The sequence below is a fragment of the Echinops telfairi genome, unplaced genomic scaffold, assembly GCF_000313985.2.
Source record: "Echinops telfairi isolate 266 unplaced genomic scaffold, ASM31398v2 ScPeMD7_18;HRSCAF=68, whole genome shotgun sequence".
NCBI classification, from domain to species: domain Eukaryota; kingdom Metazoa; phylum Chordata; class Mammalia; order Afrosoricida; family Tenrecidae; genus Echinops; species Echinops telfairi.
Genome location: NW_022103915.1, coordinates 59,297,311 through 59,318,526, shown reverse-complemented (window position 1 = coordinate 59,318,526; position 21,216 = coordinate 59,297,311). Strand labels below are relative to the sequence as shown.

Genomic DNA, 21,216 nt, shown 5'->3' with positions numbered 1-21,216 from the left:
TCATAATAAGTATCTAAAATGAATAGTACACAGGGGAAGTGACTGGCATCAGTTGAGTACCGGAGGTCAGGCATAGGAGCAGAGTTGGAATATGTGCCACTACCTTTCTTCTGTAGATTTTGTTGGCAAAAAGGACACCTCCTGGTGGACTAGTTCTGAAATTGGATGACAGGTCATTAGCAAACAAGTCTTAGTGGTGCAAGGGGAGATCCAGAACATTGTGATATACTCCCCCAACCCCTTCTGCATGTATTCATTCATTCTTACCAACCTGTTGGCTGATCTCAGCTAAACACTCCCAGGATGTTATCTCAGCCAACAGGTACATGTTGGGAGCAACCCGGATCCAGAGTCTGCTAGAAAAGGTGGTACAAAAGACCGTAACTCAATTTGGGACACGTTTGAAGGCTCATTCCAGCTTCACAACACTCCTGGTCAATGCAGGCCCCTTTTACAACTGCTTCACAGTTCACTTCCTACCTGTGCTCATAGTGGTTACACGTTCTCTCGTGTAAGTGTGTCCAGGAGCATGATTTAATGATCCACCTCTGTCTTCCAGACTTTGGACATGTTGTCAGGAGAGACTATTCCCTAGAAAAGGACTTCATGTAGGGTAAAACCAAGGAGCACTGAAGGAGAGGAAGGCACTCAGGGAGATGGACAGACACTGTGGCTGTAACAGTGGCCTCCAGAATAAGAACAATTGGGGGGATGGTGCAGGACTGGGCAGTATTTCTTTCTCTTGTGCATAAAGCAGCTATGGGTTGGAACCAACTCCATGGTACCTAACAGAACCACAGCAAATCTCCATCTCCAAGTTCATCTCCTGAGCAAGTCAATTTAGAAGATCCCGACACTAATCCTGCCCTGATCCATCCTAGCAGTCGCTACTACCTCAGACAACCTGTGTCCCTATGGTCACAATAAATCTGTGCTAGCTGATTCTGCCTGTTTGTTGGCCAAAACTATGTGCAGGCTAACACACACATGCAATTTCAAGTCCAATCCGCCAGAGCGGAGAATAATAGGCGGTTGGAGTTTGCTTTACTATTTTTCATCACTTGCTTCATCACTAGCTGTGGTATGCCGAGTCCTACATTAACAACAAGAGAAAGCTCTGCAGTGTCATAATAGCTGCTGGGAGGGGGCAGCATGTAAAATAAAGGAGCAGCAGTCAATAGTTAAAGCAACCAGAAAATATTCTTTAAGTATTGATTCTTAACATCTAGACTAACTTTTTGCCGCAACAAAAACTATTTAAATGGTATTGTCAGGTTTGTAAAATAGTTCATCCTTTTATTGTAAAATATCTCTATTCCAGATTCTATATCTACTTGATCAAAGTATTATTCATTATAAGTACTTGAAAACATTCAATTCAATTATACAGCATAGATGCACATAAATCTTAGATATATGACTTTATATTTCAGTGACTAAGAGTTTCACCACCTTAGTTCAAATTAAGCTTCATCTAAAGAGTCATGAAAAGCAAAAATTAAAGTGGAAAAGACATTAAAATATACTCTATTTGGTCAGAACACCCAACTATAACATTAAATAAACCACAAAGCCGATGATGCAAAAAACTTTTTCATTTACAAAGGTTTTCAGTTTAATTTCAGATTTTTTTTTAATAACAAAGTGCATGATGGCCCACTCCATTTCACAATATTATCAGGTTTCAGTGCTGTAAAATTCATATCCTACTTGTTTCAATTATTGAGCTTGGGTATTAAAAAGTCACTGTTTTCAGAAAGGACTCACAAAGCTGATGTTTCTCCATACTTTAAAAATAAAGAGGTCTGACTAAATTTTAAAAATATCAACAGTTGTATTATCAAATAAATGAATTCCCAGCTTGAAATCCGAATTAAATGAATTTTAGGACACTGCTCTGGCAACCAGATTAAATTAAGAGTTAAAATCTAAACGGTCAATTGCCTCTGAAAATTTAAAGGGTGGGGTTATCAGTTAAAGAAAACATCAGCTGCTTAGAGATGCATGGCACTGAGGCGCAGTATAATACCTTTCCTGTTCTCTCATGAAATGGTGTCCTATGGTAGCACGTTCTGTATCAATCACACAAGAGCCAGCGTGGTACAGGGTCATACTATCCATTCGACACAATAACTTCATTCAAAAAGTATAGGGAATGTTGGGCTTTTACAGTAGCAAATGCAGTGGCTAAAAGCCTAAAACAAGTCACTAAACTGTACTAATTGGTGAGCTTTGAGGTTTGAGGAACACAGGGCAGAGAGAAGAGCGATGCTTACAATCAACTGCCCTCTTGAGCTCAACAAGATTTCCAAGGAAAGGAACCTGCTGAGGCAGTCCCCCCAATTAGCTCCCTGCAAAAATGCCCACGCAATTCCCGGAGGGAACTCAAGGCAAAAATCAGGCCAAATATGGCATTTAACTATCAATCTTACCAAGGCAGTGATTGTTAATCAGCCCAAGGGGACAATAAAGCCGTGCACCTGACAGTAGTTATTTTGTATGAGCACATCCCTACCACTTCACATGAAGGAGTGCAGCTACTTCTGCAGAGTATCTAGAATAGCCATTTCCTTACATTTTACAGGTCACTCATTACGGATAAGCTTAAAATATCCTTTCACTCTAAAAATAAATTACACCGAAGAGAGTCCTCACAATGGGTATTTCATTTATTAACATACATATAAGTTCCGATCTTGATTTTTTCCAAGAAACAAAACTGCATGATATGAAGTACTGACACTGGCTTTACATGCATGTTCCTTAGTCAAAACGCAACATTTACCACCCCCGTTGCATTCCAGGTATATGTAATTTGATGGAGTGAGATTCACTTGTTATAAAATGTGAGCAAGCTAATTGCACGTTTTAATCACGAAAAGGATAAAATAGACATTAAACTACATATAAGAATAACAGGATATTGTTGCTGGTTTCATTTCTCGAGATGGCCCATTAGCTATATATATTATGTTTGTTTAAAAACCAAAAAAACAAAGAGACAAAAAGATAAAGATTCCTTATCTCTCACCTAAATAGTGGCCTGAGTGACTTTAAAAAAAAAGAATATATACAAAAATGTATTTCTCCATACATGTTATTATTGATTCTCAATTAATCTACTATATGCTACTTATTTAAACTATAAATTTCTAATTCCTGATCTAATTCACTCAAAGAGTAAAGTACCATATGACACACACATGAAGTCCTAAGTCACAATCAGTTTAACTACGAAGGTTCGAGGTTCGAACACGTCTAAGCACCTCCACAGAAAAAAGGCCTTAGAATACGCTGCCATGAAGATAATGTCCCCAAGTCCCCATGGAGCAGTTCAACTGTAACACGTGGGTGACCATGAGCTGGAATTGTCTCAATGACAAGAGGTTTGCTAAAGTATTTAAAATCCCTAGTTCTGGGTCTGTCATCTCATTAGGTTGTTGGTGTTAGGCACCTTCAAGTTGGTTCCAACTCCTGACAACACTACACAACAGAATAAACACGGCCCCGTCCTGTGCCACCCTCACAACTGCGTGTTTGAGTCCCTGTGGCAGCCACTGTGTCCATCCATGTTACTGTGGCTCTTCCTCCTTTGCGGGACTCTCTACCAATAACTATGTCCTTTCCTAGGGACTGGTCAGATGTAGTAGGTACTTGAAAAATAATGACAACTGTTTTTAAGAAAGAATTACTATACCCTATTCAATTTTTTTTCAATACTAAATGGAAAAATGATAGATACTCCAAATTACTTAACTTTGGTTGGTGACTGTGTCTTAGACTTTTACAAATAGATGTATTTAGTGTTCTAAATTCTCATTAAGAAGAGAAAACACACCTATGAAGCCCTGGCTGGGTAGCTGGCTTACGCAAGTGGTGCTTAGCCTCAAATGTAGGCAAAAGAAATGATGTAATTGCTATGTAGCTAAGAAACATTATTTTCTGTTTAAATCGTGAAAAAAGGAGAAGTGATTTGAGTTACTTAGAGTTAATATCATAAGCCCTTGAACAATACAAACAGGAATGTGTAACAAAATTTAAAAATATATAATGAAAAATAAAACCGCACCATCAAGTCCATTCCAACTATACAGGTGACCTTATTCAGGATTCCCAAGAATGTACATCTTTATGGGAAGCAGACAGGCTCCATTTTCTCTGGATAAGTGGCTGGTGGATTTGAACTAATGCAACAACCTTAGCAGCAGCAGTCCAAAATTTATCAGACATCACCCCCAGAGCTCCCTAACAAAAGACACTCACAAAAAAATGAGGGTTGGATGAGAGTGTACATTCCCTGCTGACAAAAGTGAATTAAGATCAGCTTTGCAAGGCACACTAGAAAAACATCCAATACCTCAAATTTAACCAAAAGCTCGGCAAACGATCTGAGACCCATTTTACACACATTCACACATACACACACACACACACACACTTGTATGCCTGTAATCTGTCCTACTGGGTTGCTCTGCGTCATCAAATCGACTCAATGTCAGTCAATTCAATGGCCCCAGCCATTCCACAGAAGAAAGATGAGTCAGTTTGTTCCAATAAAGACTTGCCATCTACGGGACTCTGTAGAAGGATACTGCAAGTGGAGTCATCTGGATCGAAGTGGGTTTTAATGAGACAAGCGTCTTACTGAGAGTACTTGTCTGCAGTCATCCACTACGCAGAGACATGCTTATACACGGTTTGTTTGGAATTGAATCATCATGTATGAAAAAGAACCCTGGTAGCAATAATTTTTGACTTACTCTTGTATTTATAGACTAGTATGAATGTGTTTGTATGTATATTTCTTTTCTCTTATGTCCCTTCTCTGAAACTGTAGAGGTGAAATTTAAAGGTTTCAAAATACATGTTTGCATGTTAAGTAACCTTAGAAATGTAAGGCATTAACAAGTGAGTTTCCAAAGATGACAGAAAATAAACTAATTAAATGTGCTCTGAAATATTAATCAGATGATAAGATGATAGTGGAGTTCAAGAGCCAAATCATGGGGTGCAGGAAGAAGACCACTTTGAAGCCCAGCTGCGACAGTGGGAGGGATGTTTGAGAGCAAAACCCAGGAAATCATCGGAGAATAAGTCGCCTCTGAGTAACAAGTGAGATTATTTCAGGTTGCAATCTATCTGGGAACTTTTCTTTTCTCATGTAAAGATTGAGAGGTTTCTAACCCCCAATCTTCACCAGCAATGATGTAATTTCACAACTACAATATTGCAGGCAATGATCATAATGGGAGAAAGCGAGGCCTCCTTCAGCAATTACATTTAGATGGATTCCTACAGGGCAAAAATTTAAAAGGTGGTTGAAGCCTGACCTTTTGTTAATTGTTTATGACAACTGAAACATTTTAAAAAGCAATAGAGCAGTTCTGTTAGAAGAGAATACAGGTGATATACACTCGTTTGAAACATGAAACAAAAAATATAAGTGAATCACACATTAAAGAGCATCATAACAATGATATAAATTAAGCCATGCAAAGCAAGGAAAAATGAGGCTTCAGATAAAGACATTCACTTCTTAATAATTATCTCATTAATCATGAGATATTGAAGTGAGATCAACAACACCAAAACTATATACTGGTAATACATGCACACAGTAGAGAGTCTGTATATGCTGAAGTGTATTGCTTAGTAAAGTCAATACTGATCATTCCAAAGTATTAGGGTTAAGTAAAAAAATATTGTCACAAAATCAGAAACTTTTATTAAGCAAAAACATCAAAATCGGAAGCTAGTATCCCTTGACATATCCTAAGTCGGTACACTTCAGAAGATGATGTTTCCATCTCTTTAACCCTTTCCCAAAGGATTTTACGGTCTACTCTTTCCGCCACCTCAAAATGATGGGAATCTAAAGGCAAGGGGTCGAAACCGTGTTCCTTGGCAATGTTCTTGGAGTTAGGAAAAGATAAGGTCTAAACAGGCCAGATCTGGGTGGTGGTGGTACGACAGCCTTAAAGAATTGAGTAAGTGACTTGTCCTGATGGACATATAGATATATCTATATCTGTATCCCCCTGGCCTTTTACTAACCAATGCAGGTTTCACTTTTCTTAAAACTTCTTCACAATGAATCCCCCTAATCTATCAGCTGTGCCCTTCTGGTATCCAAATAAGCAATTCTCACCATCTTCTGAACTGACCCCTCTGCCTTGAATTTAACGAGCTCAACAGCTCCCCTCAGAAGCACTGTTTTGACTAGATCTTTTCTTTTCTTAAAGACACCTGACAAGAGTACGCCCGAGAGATCTTGTCTGCATCCACCCACCTGACCACAGACATACTCTAACATGTTTGGCTTGGAACAGACATGTGCATGTATGAATGAGAACCCTGGGAGCAATACTTTTTGACTTCCCTCCATATAGAGAAAAATCTTCTCAACTAAAAATTTTGTTCTCTGTAAAGAGTTGAGGAAAGACATCTTGACATCTTTTTTATTTTGTTATAGAAGTACCTGACCAATATTCCCAATCAGAATCAGGGTTAATATTCTCACACTAGCCTAATTAAGTAATTAGATCTATCTGGAAATCACATAAATAGTAGTAATTGAAGTAAATTGTCTTTCATTCTCAAAAAAAAAAAAAAAAAACACCGGAAAGCAAGTGTTTGCCAGGGGCAATTAAAAATGTTTGCCAGGGACAACTAAAGTATATACTTGTATAAAATATTTTATTAGTTATAAGGCTCTTATGATTTAATCTTGAGCATGGTCCATGGCTTTTCTGTTAATTCTAATGGAAACAGTTGTTATTTATTTATTTATTTAGATAATTAGTTGAGTAGGTAGAAATCACCAATTTGGGACACTTTCAGATCAAAATTATATGATGATACATGCAAAATTTGTGATAATCCAATTTACTGAATTATCCTTCTAGACTCATTTATTTTAACATAATCAATTATAAAAATTACATTGGTCAACATATATGCTGGTGCCTCAAGTATTAGACTTGTTTCTGGGTATATTTGACCTGCTGATTTCAAAAACAGTACCAGTTTTGAGATACCAGTTTTTGAGCTCTAGTTTTTGAGATGCAATATATATGCCATATACCACTCTTTGCTCCCTTATTTAAAAAAAATCAGGGTCTTTTAATGTAATGTTAGCTAGCCTGGAATGCAGGAAGTGTACATAGGCTATAATTAAAGTAGCTGTGTTGTACTAAATATTTCGGTCAAGATATACTTCAAATGGTGTCCTTTGATCCAAAGATATATTTGAACAGCACAAATTACATGAACTTGGAATTTTCCCCAAGTATTTCTTCACCTTTATTAGGAACTGAATATCAGGCAGTTCCAATTTGCTATCTTAGAAAGGGGTCAGAAATGATAGCTACTGTACAATAAGGATCCATGATGGTAATGGTAGAGTGGGTTATGTGTTTGACCAAGAACCACATGGACCGCTGTTCTGCAAGAAAAAGATGAGACCGTCTGTCCCGCAAAGGTTTGCAGCCTCAGACGCACAGGAGTGGTGCCGCTCGCCCTACAGGGTCTCGGTGAGTCATAATCCCTGACTGGTAGTGAGTTTGGTACAGTCAATAGGGGTTCAAATATTCTGAAGCCCAAAATGGGTCTGCCACAGTTCAAACTCCTTTCTTAAAATTAAAATGTCTCAGTCTTGTTACAAGATGGTACAATTTCTCCACCTGTGTACAGAAACTCTTAAAAGAAAAGTTAGGATTTTTCTTATGAAGAAGCTTGGAATCAACCTCGCCTTTGAAACATTGAATGTGCATTGTCCACTGACTTATATATATTAAAATGCATTCTGAAATGTTTACTGCATAATTTGAAGAAGAAAAATATAATCTTTAAAATGTTTCTGAAGATTGTTATGCAGTCTTACATTTCAACACTCTAAATTGTCCTCACACCTTCCATATATGAACTTTTTCAATTTTCTTTTTTATCCTCACCCTTTTCAAGTTGTGTTCTTGTGTTGAAGTATCCCATTTGTAGTCTGCATATATTGACCAGCCTCCATGCCAAAAAGAAAAACCTGCTGCCATCTAATTGAAATGATTCCAATGTAGAGACCCTAAAGGGCAAGGAACTGCCCCTTTGGGTTTCCAAACCATTAAGTCTTTTAAAGGCTGCTGAGTGACTGGAAGGTTTGACCCACTGGCCTTATGATTTGGCAACTCAAAATATAACCAGCTATCCACCATGGGTTCATGTACACCTTCTTTGAAAGTCCCTTAATAACGAATTCATTTTCAAATATTTACTTTTTTTTCTAAGCCTGTCATTTATAGGTCTGAATTATTCTTATATTTAAAACTGGGATGATAAATTAATAAATTGGCATACCATATATAACTCATGTATAAGCCAAGTTTTTCAGCACATTTTTAATGCCATTTTGTGGTAAAATTAGGTGCCTCAGCTGATATTCGGGTCAGCTTATACTTGAGTATATACGGTAATTTAATAGCTGAAAATATCACAAAACACCATGTCTAAGAAACTAGATCTGATGCAGTCTAACCAATGTAATTTTCTGAGCCAGCATCTCCAATAACCCCATGAACAGGCCTAAAATCCAAGCGACTAAGAAAAAACAATTCTTTTGTTGGGCTGTATTATGAAAATTATATGCCTAATTTTCCATTGGAATTGATTGTTCTATATGCATAGTTTTCAATTCCCTAAAAGGCAGAAGATATCAAAATATTTTTCTCCATGATACAAAAATAATTGTAAATCTAAATCTACACTATATACACACATATGCGAATTTCTATGAACACAAATACACTCATGATCATCAACTTCAGGTTGAAGCATACCTCCAAGAATCTGTGGATTTGATTCCAGACCACTACAGTAAAATGAATATGGAAATAAAGTAAGCCACATTACTATTTCGGTGTCCAGTGCATACAAATGTTTACTCTATACTGTCACTGGTTACGTGTGCAACAGTACTATGACCAAGTCTGAAATAGCATGAGAACGACCAAACGTGGAGTGAGCACAGGCTGTTGGGAAAGCAGCACCAATAGGTTGCCATAGACTTTCAGTTTGTCAACAACAGCAAAACTCAGTTACATGCAATCTGCAATACAGGGAAGCGCCCTGAAATAAAGTAGGCCTGGACGCTAGCATTTGCTGATGCTGTCCACAGAGCGAAAGCAGCAGCCCCTTGCCCACTTAATGCCGAGTCGGAGTCACAAGAGAAACCCGGAGTTACGTAGCTTGCAAGCGGAGGCAAATCTGAGCAGTGCTGTGCATACATGTACGTCAACAAGGGGGCCACAGCAAATAGCATTTGTATGCAGACATTGATTTTACAAAAACTGTTTTAAAAGATATAGCTTTGTATCATTTTTTGCTAGACTGACAAAGTTTCTCCCCCACCTCCACCCGCCACCTCCCCCAAAAATATTACCTCCTCTCTGTTACTACCTAGACCTGTACTCAGTGCAGAGAACAGCATCACTGTCCTGTAATGAGGTTTAAACCAGGTGAGTTGAATGAAAATTGTGAAGAAAATAGAAGATACTCTCCAGTCTCTCCCAAGTCTGTTTGTTTGTTTGTAATGCTTTGTTTTGTTTATGCTCAGGAACCCTGGTGGTGTAGTGATTACACGTTGGGCTAAAGTCTGCAAGGTCAGCCGGCTACACCAGCAGACGCTCCTCAAGAGAGAGGCCGGGCCTTCTACTGCAGTGTACAGTGACAGTATGGAAACCCCACAGGGAGCTGCTCCGAGTCAGCACTGGCTAGACCGCAGCGAGTGATGGCTATGTATACTTTGTCTACAGAGCGCATTCTCATCTCACAAGAGCTCATTAGATGAGGTAAGTGAGGGAGAGATTATCACCCCCTCCCCACCCAAAATAAACCTCACTAGCATTGAGTTGCTTCCAGCTCCTGGTGGGCCTGTGTGACAGAACAGAACCGCCTCCCGTGGATTTCTGAGACACTAAACCTGTCCATCTTTCTTCCTTGGAACTGCTGGTGGTTTCAAACCGCAGGCCTCCAAGTTAGCAGCCAAACCAGGAACCCACACCACCACCTGACCTGGTAGGCTGCCACTTACAAGTGGACAGCACTCTAAAAAAGCCTTGCAAGCACTTGGCCTTTAACTCCAGGGTACATTATTATGGAGGCTCAAAGCTTCCCAAGTATGCGTCGGTTTGGGAAAGGTTCTGTATTCTCACCTAATGTTAGCGATAGCTTTGCTGTCTTCTGATGAAAAGGCCCAATGGCTTCAAACCAAACACACCAACTTAGAATCAAGGAGTGGATCTTGGTGGACGCGTAAATCTAAGAACGCTTCAGAGTATGCCCAATAAATTTGTGCATTTCTGTGATGTGGCACAAGCTTCAGGAGGAGATAAGATTTTTCTAGTCGGGAACACTTTGCAGAAGTTACTTCGACTTTCTCCGATATTTTTCAGATGCTTCTCTATCCATAATTTTGGGATCCATACTACAATAACACACTTTCCTCCTCCTTTACCTGCAGTATGCCAACCCATTGTCAAGCCTCCCTCAACTCATCAACCACCAGCTTTTGAAGTTTCTTCCAACCATGACAGTGATTGTAACCTCTAGTCCATTACCATCATCAGTTGAGTGTTTCTAATAGCTTTATCTTATTTCTCTCATTTTACTTTATTTGCTTAACTGCAAATTCTTGGAGTTTACGGCCTTTACTACACAGCTACATATGTTATTTACAGTAAGTAGCTGTACATGAATTGTTGACTTCAGATACCAGAAACTACCCCGAATCAGCCTAGCGCCTGTATCTCATTCCTACCAGGCACTATTTCTGAGAAACAAGGGGATGTTTTCTGCAGGTCCTTTGGAGGCCCATCCTCCTCCTTCTGAAGCTCACTGGAGGCCAGCAAGGCAAGGCTCCAATTCACAGTGCCACTCAATGGACCGAGAGCCCCGATGCCTCGCAAACGCCTACCCACCTTTCTTGCAATTAATAAACAGGAAGAATGATCGGATCCACAGCAACCACAAGCTCCATTTAAGCCCACATGTCCCCTCATTTTTCTTTCCACGAGGTCATAAATAGCTCCCTGGAGATGTCCTTTTGCTAAACAGCACACATTTTTCTTTCCAACTCCTTGGGAACTATGTGAACAAAGTAAATTCACGTTAGTTTAGAGAGAGAAAAAATTACTTTGCTGTTTTACCAATACTAAAAGAACAGGTTCATTTTTTTCTGCTGATAGTAGAAAATAAGCCCACTGACTTATTTCCTGTCACCTCTTCTGATCTCAGCTGTCATTAATGCTTTCCATTAGGACTCAGAGTGGCCTGGTGTGTCAGTTATATAGTGTTGGCATAACAGAGGTATTGTAAGTGGAGAGCTTTAGGAAACATACTATCTTCTTACTGTTTAAGAGATTACCCACCTAAATGCATTGTGTTGAGTCCAGGGGAGGAGTGACTACCTCTGACAGCACTGGAGGAAGGTCTTTGCTCTTCTGAACTTCTCTCTTCCTGAGCGCTCTTCATGGAACCTGGCTTCTCTCTTTCAAACTTCTACTTCTCTGTTCACTCTTCATCTACTGGATTTCTCAAGAGGACTCACTCAAACTGTATCCAGCACTAGCCCTGTCTCATTAAAATAACAAACAGAATTTCTTCTCAAATTGGACGATAGGATTTACCACATCTATTCCAGGAGGGAGGGAGGGAGTGATAGTGCCATCTGTAACACCAAGCTATAACCAACTCCTCCTCTTCCATACAGAGAAGTCTCCCTCGGCACAGTCTATTATTGTTTAACCCTTTCTTTATCATTATTAAGAAAATACACCAAGAAACATGCTGCATGTAGATATGTTACTATATCATGTACTTAACCCAACTTGTCAAATGCACAACAGAATAGATATGATTTGGAACCACGGGAAATTGATGCCCCCTACTTTTATATATACTTGTCAAAGGCAGTGTACCATTAACTCTTAAGTCAACTTGTACTCCTGTAGGGGTGGAGTCTAACCTATCAATAAGGTCCCGCCTGTTGATGCCTTCTAGAAGGTGTGGGCTTTTAATAAGAGAGAAAATGGGAACTTCCTCCCTCCCACTCCACCCCATTCACCTTACTGCTTGCCAGGACTCTGTGCCTGTTCCTGGGGGTGGCCCCATGCGGTCCACCCAACCTTGAGAGATGCCAGGGCCCTGCCTCATATCCACACAACTCTGCACCCACTGGCCTGTGATCTGCCTGCACCCCACTTCACCTTTCTGTGTCACTGGCCTGCAGTCACTGAGTCTAAAGAGGGCCTCAGCTAACATCAGACCCATGGACTTAAGTTGATCAACCTTCTTGATACAAAATTATGTCTTGATATAAAGCTCTTTCTTATTCCTATATGAGTGTCACTAGCTTTGTTTCTCTGTCAACCCAGCCTGATACAGATAGGGTAGTGAAATACAGAAATAATAAATTATGACATAATGTATAATGCCTTTGATCCTATCATATAGTACCTTTAACTGATAAATTCATCATAAATGTGTAATACTCTAAAAATATATTCCTAATAGTTAAAATGTTCTTCTATAATTGTGAACTTATATGGAATATATGAAATGGATGGTGGGATAAAAGTCATCTTTCTTACACTAATTTAAAAGGAAATACAGTATTTTAAATGATCAAATCAGAAATAAAGAAAAAATATATAATAAAAAATAAAACAAATTTATATGAGATCAATGCACAATAGTATAATTGAGAAAATGGTATTATAAATTGAAAATAACTAGGCATATTACTCATAAAGTGGCATGAGGAATTGTACTAAGTTTACAAGGAAATATCCATTTAGTATATAGAGCGGGACCTTGGCATAACAGAGTGGTGAAGTTCTTCTTTATAAAAGCAGCACAAATAGCATAGGACCTCCATCTGCCTGGCAAAATATAAAGTCACTGTAGCTTAAATTAGTAGCACAATTTAATGCCATCATAAAGTCTCTTCTCACAATTTTATGATTTCACAGGGTCAAAAGATTATTCATTGGATCTGAAAATAAAAACGGGGCAGTTTTCTAGGAACAAAATCATTCACTCTTCTCTAAGTAATATATTTACATTGATAGTCATTGAAGCAAAGTAATGGAATTTCATTTGGGAGGGCTATTCAGTTAATGGCAATTACAATGTAACTTAAAAACATTCACCCAATTAATTCTTGAAATGCATTCAATATAATAGTTTCTATGTCCTTCCAAAGCAAAGCACAACAAACCCATCACCAACAAGTCCATTTTGACTCAAGCAACCCTATCAGGCCATACGAGAACTGTTCCTCAGGTTTTTCCAAGACTACATATATTTACGGAAACAAATGGCCACCCCTTTTCCCATAGCGGATTGAACTGACTGGTGCATTTGAACTGACCTTTGGGATAGAATTGGAGAGCTTAAGTACTGTACCACCAGAGCTCCTTGTACCCTTCCAAATTAGCTACACACACACACACACATATAAATGCTTCCTAGTTTCCTGTCAGAATAACCAGCAATTTCACAGCAAAAGGGTGACACTGAGCAGAAGACGGATGGCTAAGAACAGAGGAGGACTGGAAACAGGAAGCAGGGAAATGGGGGAAAGAGTGGGATAGGCAATGAGCGGGTTGAAATGGAAGAAACAAATGTGCATACATTGTTGAATCCAAAACTCATGATCGGCTCTGGAAACCTTCCCCCAAATCACAATAAAAAGTCTTAAAACTTTTCAAAGGTTCTTCAATTTAACCCAGAGCTGAAAGATTGTCCTCTTAATGAATTGCCCCTACCAAGAGCCCAGGACAGGGATGGTTTGCAGTGTGTGTGTTGGCTACCAACCTGGGGCCCAACTTTCACAAACCTCTTCTCAAAGTATAAGGTCCACGCAGAGAAGTGAGTAGTGAATGACTTCTAAAAGCTACCCAAGGTCAAGATTCCTAACACCGCCATTACAAGAAATACACTGAATCCATCAGTCTAGGGGCTATAATCACATCCCTATCAATCTTAGCCCAACCATTCTAAAAAAGCAATAGTTAAAAGAACACAGAGCAAATTTCGTTTGGACATTGTTACTCAAAAAAAGAGAAAGTTAAGTACTTCACAACTATAACCCTAAAAACTAATTCAGAAATTCAATATAAACAAGAAGAAACAGAAACAGAGACAATAAATAAAATAAATCAAAATCACAGAAAATCCCTTCTTAGGCTTCCCTTCACGATAGCTATTCACCAGAACTGCTGCACTTCTGAATATTTGCCACTGACCTCTACTTACTTGAGCACTAGCACCGTCACTGACTTAATTCTTATAAAATGAGTCCTCAGGCTGTACATATAACTTGTTCAAAGTAAAAAAAACTAATATCCCAATTAGAGGCGTTCTCAAGGATAGACAGAGCATGAGCAGGGAACACTGTACAAACTAACGTCCTCCTTTTAAACATGAAATCTGATAACATAACCAGCAAGCAATCTTTAATAGACCAGAAAAAAAGGTGTGTGTGTGTGTGTGTGTGTGTGTGTGTGTGTGTTGGGGGAGAATCTCAAGATGTAATCCACAGTCCATCTATTTGTTGTTGGAGATAGTGACCAAACTAGTGACTCTCTAAGAATATGTGTTTGCCTATAATGGTCTGTGGGGTGAACAGTGAGAACAAGGGAAGGTTAGAGTTGAGTGTGGACAATAAAAGTTCTGACTAATTTGAGGAGGCAGCATTTATTAAAGTCACCTCCTCCTTTTCTCCTAAACCTGACATCCTAAAAAAGGTGTCAGACGCGCTCAGTATCTCACAAAGGGTCTCCCAAACCCCAACTAGGGAAAAACCACAATTCACTACACCTTTGGGATTATTTCGCCAATAGGATTGTGATATTCCGGGGCTGGCTGCAAAGATCAACTATCTTTCCTTTTCCTTATCTTTTTGTCAATCTGTTCAGACTGAGATACAACACAGGACAGTCTGAGAATCTTCTGGAGCCTTCCTCTCTGCTGAGCCTCTTGACTCGCAAGTCATTCTTGGCTAGCTACTACATGAAGGTGTCATCCACAAATCCTATAAGATTTATTGATATAATAGCTGTGTTTGTACATATACACACATGTATTTTAATCAAATATATTGAAATGAGTAGGTAGCAAAGATTAAATTATTATACACATGCGCTGATTGATTTATTCTGTTTATGACTTTTGAATATCCTTAAAGCAGGGAATTGTTTCATGTCACCATATCATTGTCATTGTTTAATTTGGTTTCCATTAAAAGCCATTCAGGACTGGAGTTTCACTTTGTCTTTCAATTGTAGTGGGGACAGGTCTATGCTAACAGACCATCTTTTATCAATCCTCTTGGAAATATGGACCTGACTGGCAGAATTAATTTATAATGCGTGGCAGTGAATCTTTCCCCCCCCACACACAAATCATCTAAGTTTAGAAGGGGTATGATTCGCAATAGTATTTATTTATCAAAAACTTCTACGGAAAGCACAGTTAAACAGTTCAAAAAATTTCATTTCACAGAATGATTTACAAAAGAAGACTTTCAAATGAGCAAATTGTTGCAGTGCCATTCAGCTCTAGGTAGCTGGAATGTACACAGATAACTCAGAGTAACCCTGTACCTCTGGGTGACACTTCATATTTCTAATCAGTTATTCTCCACCAAGTTCAATGAGAGTGCAACAAAATTTCATAGTGCCAAATAGATGCCAGTTGGCTGTTCAGTTAATGTATTTTGACTTTCGGCAATATTCAGTTGAGTAAAAAAGAAAATATATATCAAACGTTAAAATCCCAAGTGTATTTTGGAGACACTTTTACTACAAATAACTTTTTTAAAAATCCAAGAAGGAAGACTGTAGGTAGGAATACTTTTTAAAAATTCATAAACACATTATCTCCAAAAGGTATTACTTGATAAAATAGTTGAGATCTAGATCTTGGAAAATCTACAGGATTTTTACCCCTTTGGTGTGGCTCTGTTATGAAGAGTTCACTTTTTGTTTTGGTCTGCAATCTTTCCCTCAAAAAATAGCTTTTAAATCATTTAAATTGCTACACTGTTAATCAGTGATGGCAAATATAAAAGCTATCCAAGAAAAAGGCCATGTCCCATCTGTACCGGTTGTCTAGAGATGGGCATTGGGTCCCCATCACGCGCCATCCTCATTGACGAGCCCCCCTCCCCCCCGCCTTTAGTGTTTGAAGCCTGGTCCCTTTGGCCCTTCATGATCATACATGTTGGTGTGCTGCTTCCATGATGCACAGCGGTACAGATGGGAATTGGAAATGCAGGGAATCTAGGACAGATGAACCCCTCAGGACCAGGGGTGACAGTGGCGATACCAGGAGGGAAGGGGGGTGTAGAAAGGGGGAACTGATCACAGGGAGCTACATATAACCTCCTTTCTGGGGGACGGGCAGTGAAGGGAGACGCCGGGCAGTGTAATATAAGATATAATAATAATTTATAAATTATCAAGGGTGCATGGGGGAGGGGGGAGGAGGGAGGGAGGAGGAGGGGAAAAAAGGAAAATGAGCTGATTCCAGGAAACCAAGAGGCAAGCGAATTTTGGGAATGATGAGGGCAACAAATGTATAGTTGAGCTTTACACAATTGATCTATGTATTGTGATGAATTGTATGAGCCCCAATAAATTGATCAAAAGAAAAAAAAAGGCCATGTGTTTTGTGTTTGTTAATACATCTTTTTAAGACAGTACACCTATTGGAGAGGGACACATGTATGTTAAAGGGTAATCTTTGGCTCACCATCAGATGATATACAAATTGTTTGCTAAGCAATATTTTAAGACAAATGACATTGTGTTGTTAATCTATAGAGAAACTTTTTTACTTAGTAGCCCATGTGCACATGTGTGCCAAGATGACAGAGCTTAACAAGAAAATAGTTGCAAACCAAAAGTCTGTTTATTTAGAATTTAGAATTTGAATTTAAAAACATTTTTACAGAGGTACACCCACAAATCAACAAAGTAAAATGTGGTGAAAGTTTTCATCTGCTCAGTTTATATTTAAAAAAGACATGGCTCAATAAATGTGTTGCTGGTCTATGCTGAGAAATGTGGAGCTAAGAAGCTGAAGTGGGCAAGGAATGGCTAGTTAGTTTCAGGGAAGAAAGATGACAAAAGTATGGTTTTAAGTGATATAGGTAATTTTTAATCTATCGTAAAATGCTTTTGCTTGGTTTAATAAATCATTTCTTCTTAGACCCAATTATTAGAAGATAGTACAAAGAAATACTACTTCATATTTAGTATGAATGGCTTACAAATAAATAGTACATATGCTATATACATAACACATAAAATATTAAGTATAATATATAAGCATATTTTATGATATATGATGCATATTCAGTCTTCATTGGGGGGGGGGAAATAATGGTTTCAGATATAAACTTGCATGTCATCAAAGTTCCTATCTAGGTCATTATGAAGTTTCTCTTTATAGTTGCCCTGCTTTTCCAATTAATAATTTTCAACACCTTCATATAGAATGTTTAAAACACATGTATAACCTTAACCTAAATTGTGTGTCTATGTCTTTTACAAGCGATCGATGTTTATAACTAAATATAAATACTCTTCATTTTCCCATTAAGTGCTTTGACAAGTAAAAATAAAACTAGATCAGCAAAGGTCATGCTTTACAAAGTCAAAGCAGTGGAAACTTCAGGTTCATGTTACGTCCTTTAAACTGCATCACAATCATTATCTGGAGGATTTGTTGTGGGTTCCACACTCAAAGTTTCCCATTCAGAAAGTCTGAAGAGGGGCATGAGAATTTGAATTTTAACCAGCTGCAGGTCAGAAGCTCACAAATGAAAAACCTAACTTCAGTGCTATTCAAGACCTAGGTGGCACAGAAAAAAATAGATGCACCTACTCACACCTGCATATAAAAACACCCACCTAAGCTATTACATTTAAAATGACTGCTTCATATTTTTTTAGAAAACTGATGCCATTCCTAGCCACAAGATTAATAACCACATAAATATTACTTTTTAAAAAGTCCACTACCTATTGATACCATGATGAAATCAGAAGAGAATAGCTCCTTTTACTACGAAGGTTTATGGCCACAGAGTTATTTCCTACTTGTCGCCACTACTTTATCCTACCCTTTTCCCCTTCCCAATGTGAGACTTGTCAGGACAAATAATCTGAATGATAAAAATGACAGGAAAATGGAACCCAGAGTTTCTATTACAGACAATCCTAGCAATAATATCCCCCATCTTTCTCACTATCATCACCCCTGTTTCCTCACCCCTCCACCACCACCTCCACACACTTTTTTAAACAATCCTTTTTCACTAGGATGAGCTGAACCAGTTGGGAGAAAAAGACTTGGGCATGATGTGAGAGGAATTAAGACTCTTGTATCCTAAGGAGCATCCCCGTGAGTGGTCTCTAGCTGCCAAGTCCTTCCATCCCTAGAACACTGGTTTCTCTCAGCAGTCCTCTCCATACACACCAGAATACTAGTGTAGAAGAACACTAAGCGAATTCTTGCTTTCCTCAGGCCCCACCTCCTCTTGTCAGCCAGGCCAGAGGTCTTCCAGAAGGCTCAGCATCTCACACACAGTCCCCAGCAGCCACCACAACCAGGCAAGGCCTATTCCATCTGGGAGGATGGGTGGGGAAAGAGGTGAAATTGAGCTCCCCTGAGCGGTATAGTGAAGGCTCCTAGGCAGCGATTTGGAAGGGACTAGGGAAATGGGAAAGGGGAGTGGCAGGAGGTGCGCAGGAGGGACTGGAGCTTCCCCTCCCTCAGTTCTACTCTGCCCCAGACTCAGCTAGAAGTCCAGGGGGTAATGTTTAGGTCCAGGCCCAAGCTCCGTCTTTGGCATCTTGCCCTACTCACCTGCCAACTGGGCACACCACTTTACCGGCGAGTTTGAGTCTCAAGGTCCCCTTGCACTCCGGCGCACCTCTTAGCCTTCAGAGGGCTTCTGGGATACTTCCAAAAGGATGCATGCATTGATTTGGCCCCAAGCCCCTCCTAAGAACAGGGATTATGGGCAGGATTCCCAAGCTCTGGACAACTCTCCTCCGGAAACTATGGGTGGTCTGCTGTCCCCTATGGATTGTTTTCCTAACCCCAGTACCACATATGCTGAGCACAAAAGTTGTTTCCTCTGTGGGGCTTGTCCCAGGAGAGGATGTACATTTCATACACCTTGCAGTCTTTCTGGGTGTGAGTGACAGAGTGAGTAAGGGATTGATTGAGTGAGTGAGTATATAGGTATGTCAGGCTTGAAAGCCAAGGGTGCCAACTGCTGACAAGCAAAAGAACCTGGATCTGCTTTTGAGGACTTCAAAACCTCTGGATTAACCTAACCTGCTCAGATCTGGGTTTTCAGTGGAAGGCAGAGACCTTGCTCTTTTTGCAGTGAGCTGGTGTCCTGCCCCAGAATAGAAACGCGCGGACTTGGCCGTCTGTTCATTCATGCATTTGCTCATCCATTCACACAAACATGTCCCTTAATTGTGTCTGGCACCGAAAATCTTGCCTGCTTTTTTCCCTTCCCCAAGTCAGTGCTCATGGCAACCGCTGGTGCAGAACGCAACTCAACTGTCACCCCACTTCCTGAGCCAGAAAAATCAAGTCTTGTAAGCATTCACCAAAAGCGGGGCGGGGAGGGGGGGCGGGGGGAGATGGGAGGGAAGGGGCGGAGAGGGGCGGGGAGACTCGCGGGGGTCACATTCGAAGCTTCACGGTGGGAAATCGTGGCACTGAAACCCGCGGCAAGCAAGGAGTCAAGCCATTATTAAATCAAAGACTGCTCGAGCTCGGGTCCCCTGCGGGGATCAATCAAGTGCAAAGCCACTCGTTCGCACTAGTGCTGTGCTGTGCTGCCGGCTGACTCAACTCAGAGCCCGGGCGCCGCCGGGGAACGGCTCGCAGCCCAATCCGCAGAACACTCGCTGCCCCCTCCTCGCGCCCGATAAGGCGACGAAGTGTAAATCAAAAGCCACGCCGGGAGGAGCGAGTCGTGCATGTTCGCAGACCAGCCAGTCTTGCCCAAGAATCACAAGGTCACGATAGCGTTGCAATTCCACTCACCGTACACTCCTTGGCCAGAGATCCCCTCCAGGAGGACTGTCAGCAGCCACACGAGACCGTACACTAAATCCATCTTCGCGCGAACAGGAGCATATCCAGCCCACGGGGGACGCGGCGGGACCTGCCGGCGGCCGGCGGCCGGCCGGGCGCACTCCACTCGCGCCCCAGCCGAACCCAGGTGCCCGGGCACCGCTCGCCCAAGGAGGAAGCGCCGTCCGTCCGTCCTTCTCCGGCGGCGGCTGCGAGCGGAGCGCAGGAGCCCCACACACCCCACACTCATCCACACACACGCACACACACCCACAACACGACACACGGCCACACACACGCACACGCACACCCGCACTCACACCGGGCGCCTGGGAAAATCGCAGACGCCGGGGAGGAGCAGGGGGCGGTGATTGGAAGAGGAGCCCGAGGAGCCCGGAGACCGAGTGTTCTTCAGAGAAGCGGGCTCGAGTCTCCTCCGCTGCGGCGGCGGCGGCGGGCGCGGGCAGGGCGCCAGGGGTACCGCGCGCGGAGAGCCCGGTGCGGGCAGTCGGGGCGCAGGAAGTGGCCTCTGACCCGGGGCACCGAGCTGGGCTTCGTCGTCTGGACTCGCCTTTACAAAGTAACTCGCGCAGGTCCCCGGAGGAGCGTCACGCGGCGGCGGCGGCCCGCCGGCCCGCAGTCCGGAGCCCCGAGCCCCGCTGTCTTGCCTTCCCCCATTCCATCAGTTGCCATTGCAACGCCAATCCTCTCACGCCGGCAGACAGGCTCCCATCGCCCAGCGGGGAGAGGAGGAGGAGGAGGAAGAGTGGGGCGGGGGCTCGGGGTGGGGGTGGGGGGCGAGGGAAGGGAGGACGGGAAGATAGGAGGGGGGACCGGAGAGGGACGGGCCGAGCGCAATGTGCGTCTGGAGCTCGCTTGGGCACCAGCCTCCGCAGCCGCCGCCGCCGCTCTTCAGAACAGCCTTTCTGGCCCCGCCGGAGAGGCTGGGGCTCGAACCGGCCGCACCGATTCCGGGAGCCGAACGCGGAGTCCAGGCATCGCCGCTGGCCAGCGGAGACCGGGTGGGCACGCACGTCTACCGTGCCCCCGGCTCCGCGC

General features: G+C 41.6%; 1 protein-coding gene across 1 annotated transcript in view; it reads right to left on the bottom strand.

The window, feature by feature from the left end:
- MDGA2 (MAM domain containing glycosylphosphatidylinositol anchor 2) overlaps nucleotides 1-20,528 on the bottom strand; it is a 1,014,104-nt gene extending 993,576 nt beyond the window's left edge. The window contains exon 1 of the mRNA XM_004698562.3: nucleotides 20,128-20,528. Coding sequence (XP_004698619.1) covers nucleotides 20,128-20,407 — 280 coding nt within the window. The 5' untranslated portion in view covers nucleotides 20,408-20,528. The remainder of the gene's footprint in view (nucleotides 1-20,127) is intronic.
- Between the last annotated feature and the right edge of the window lie 688 nt (nucleotides 20,529-21,216).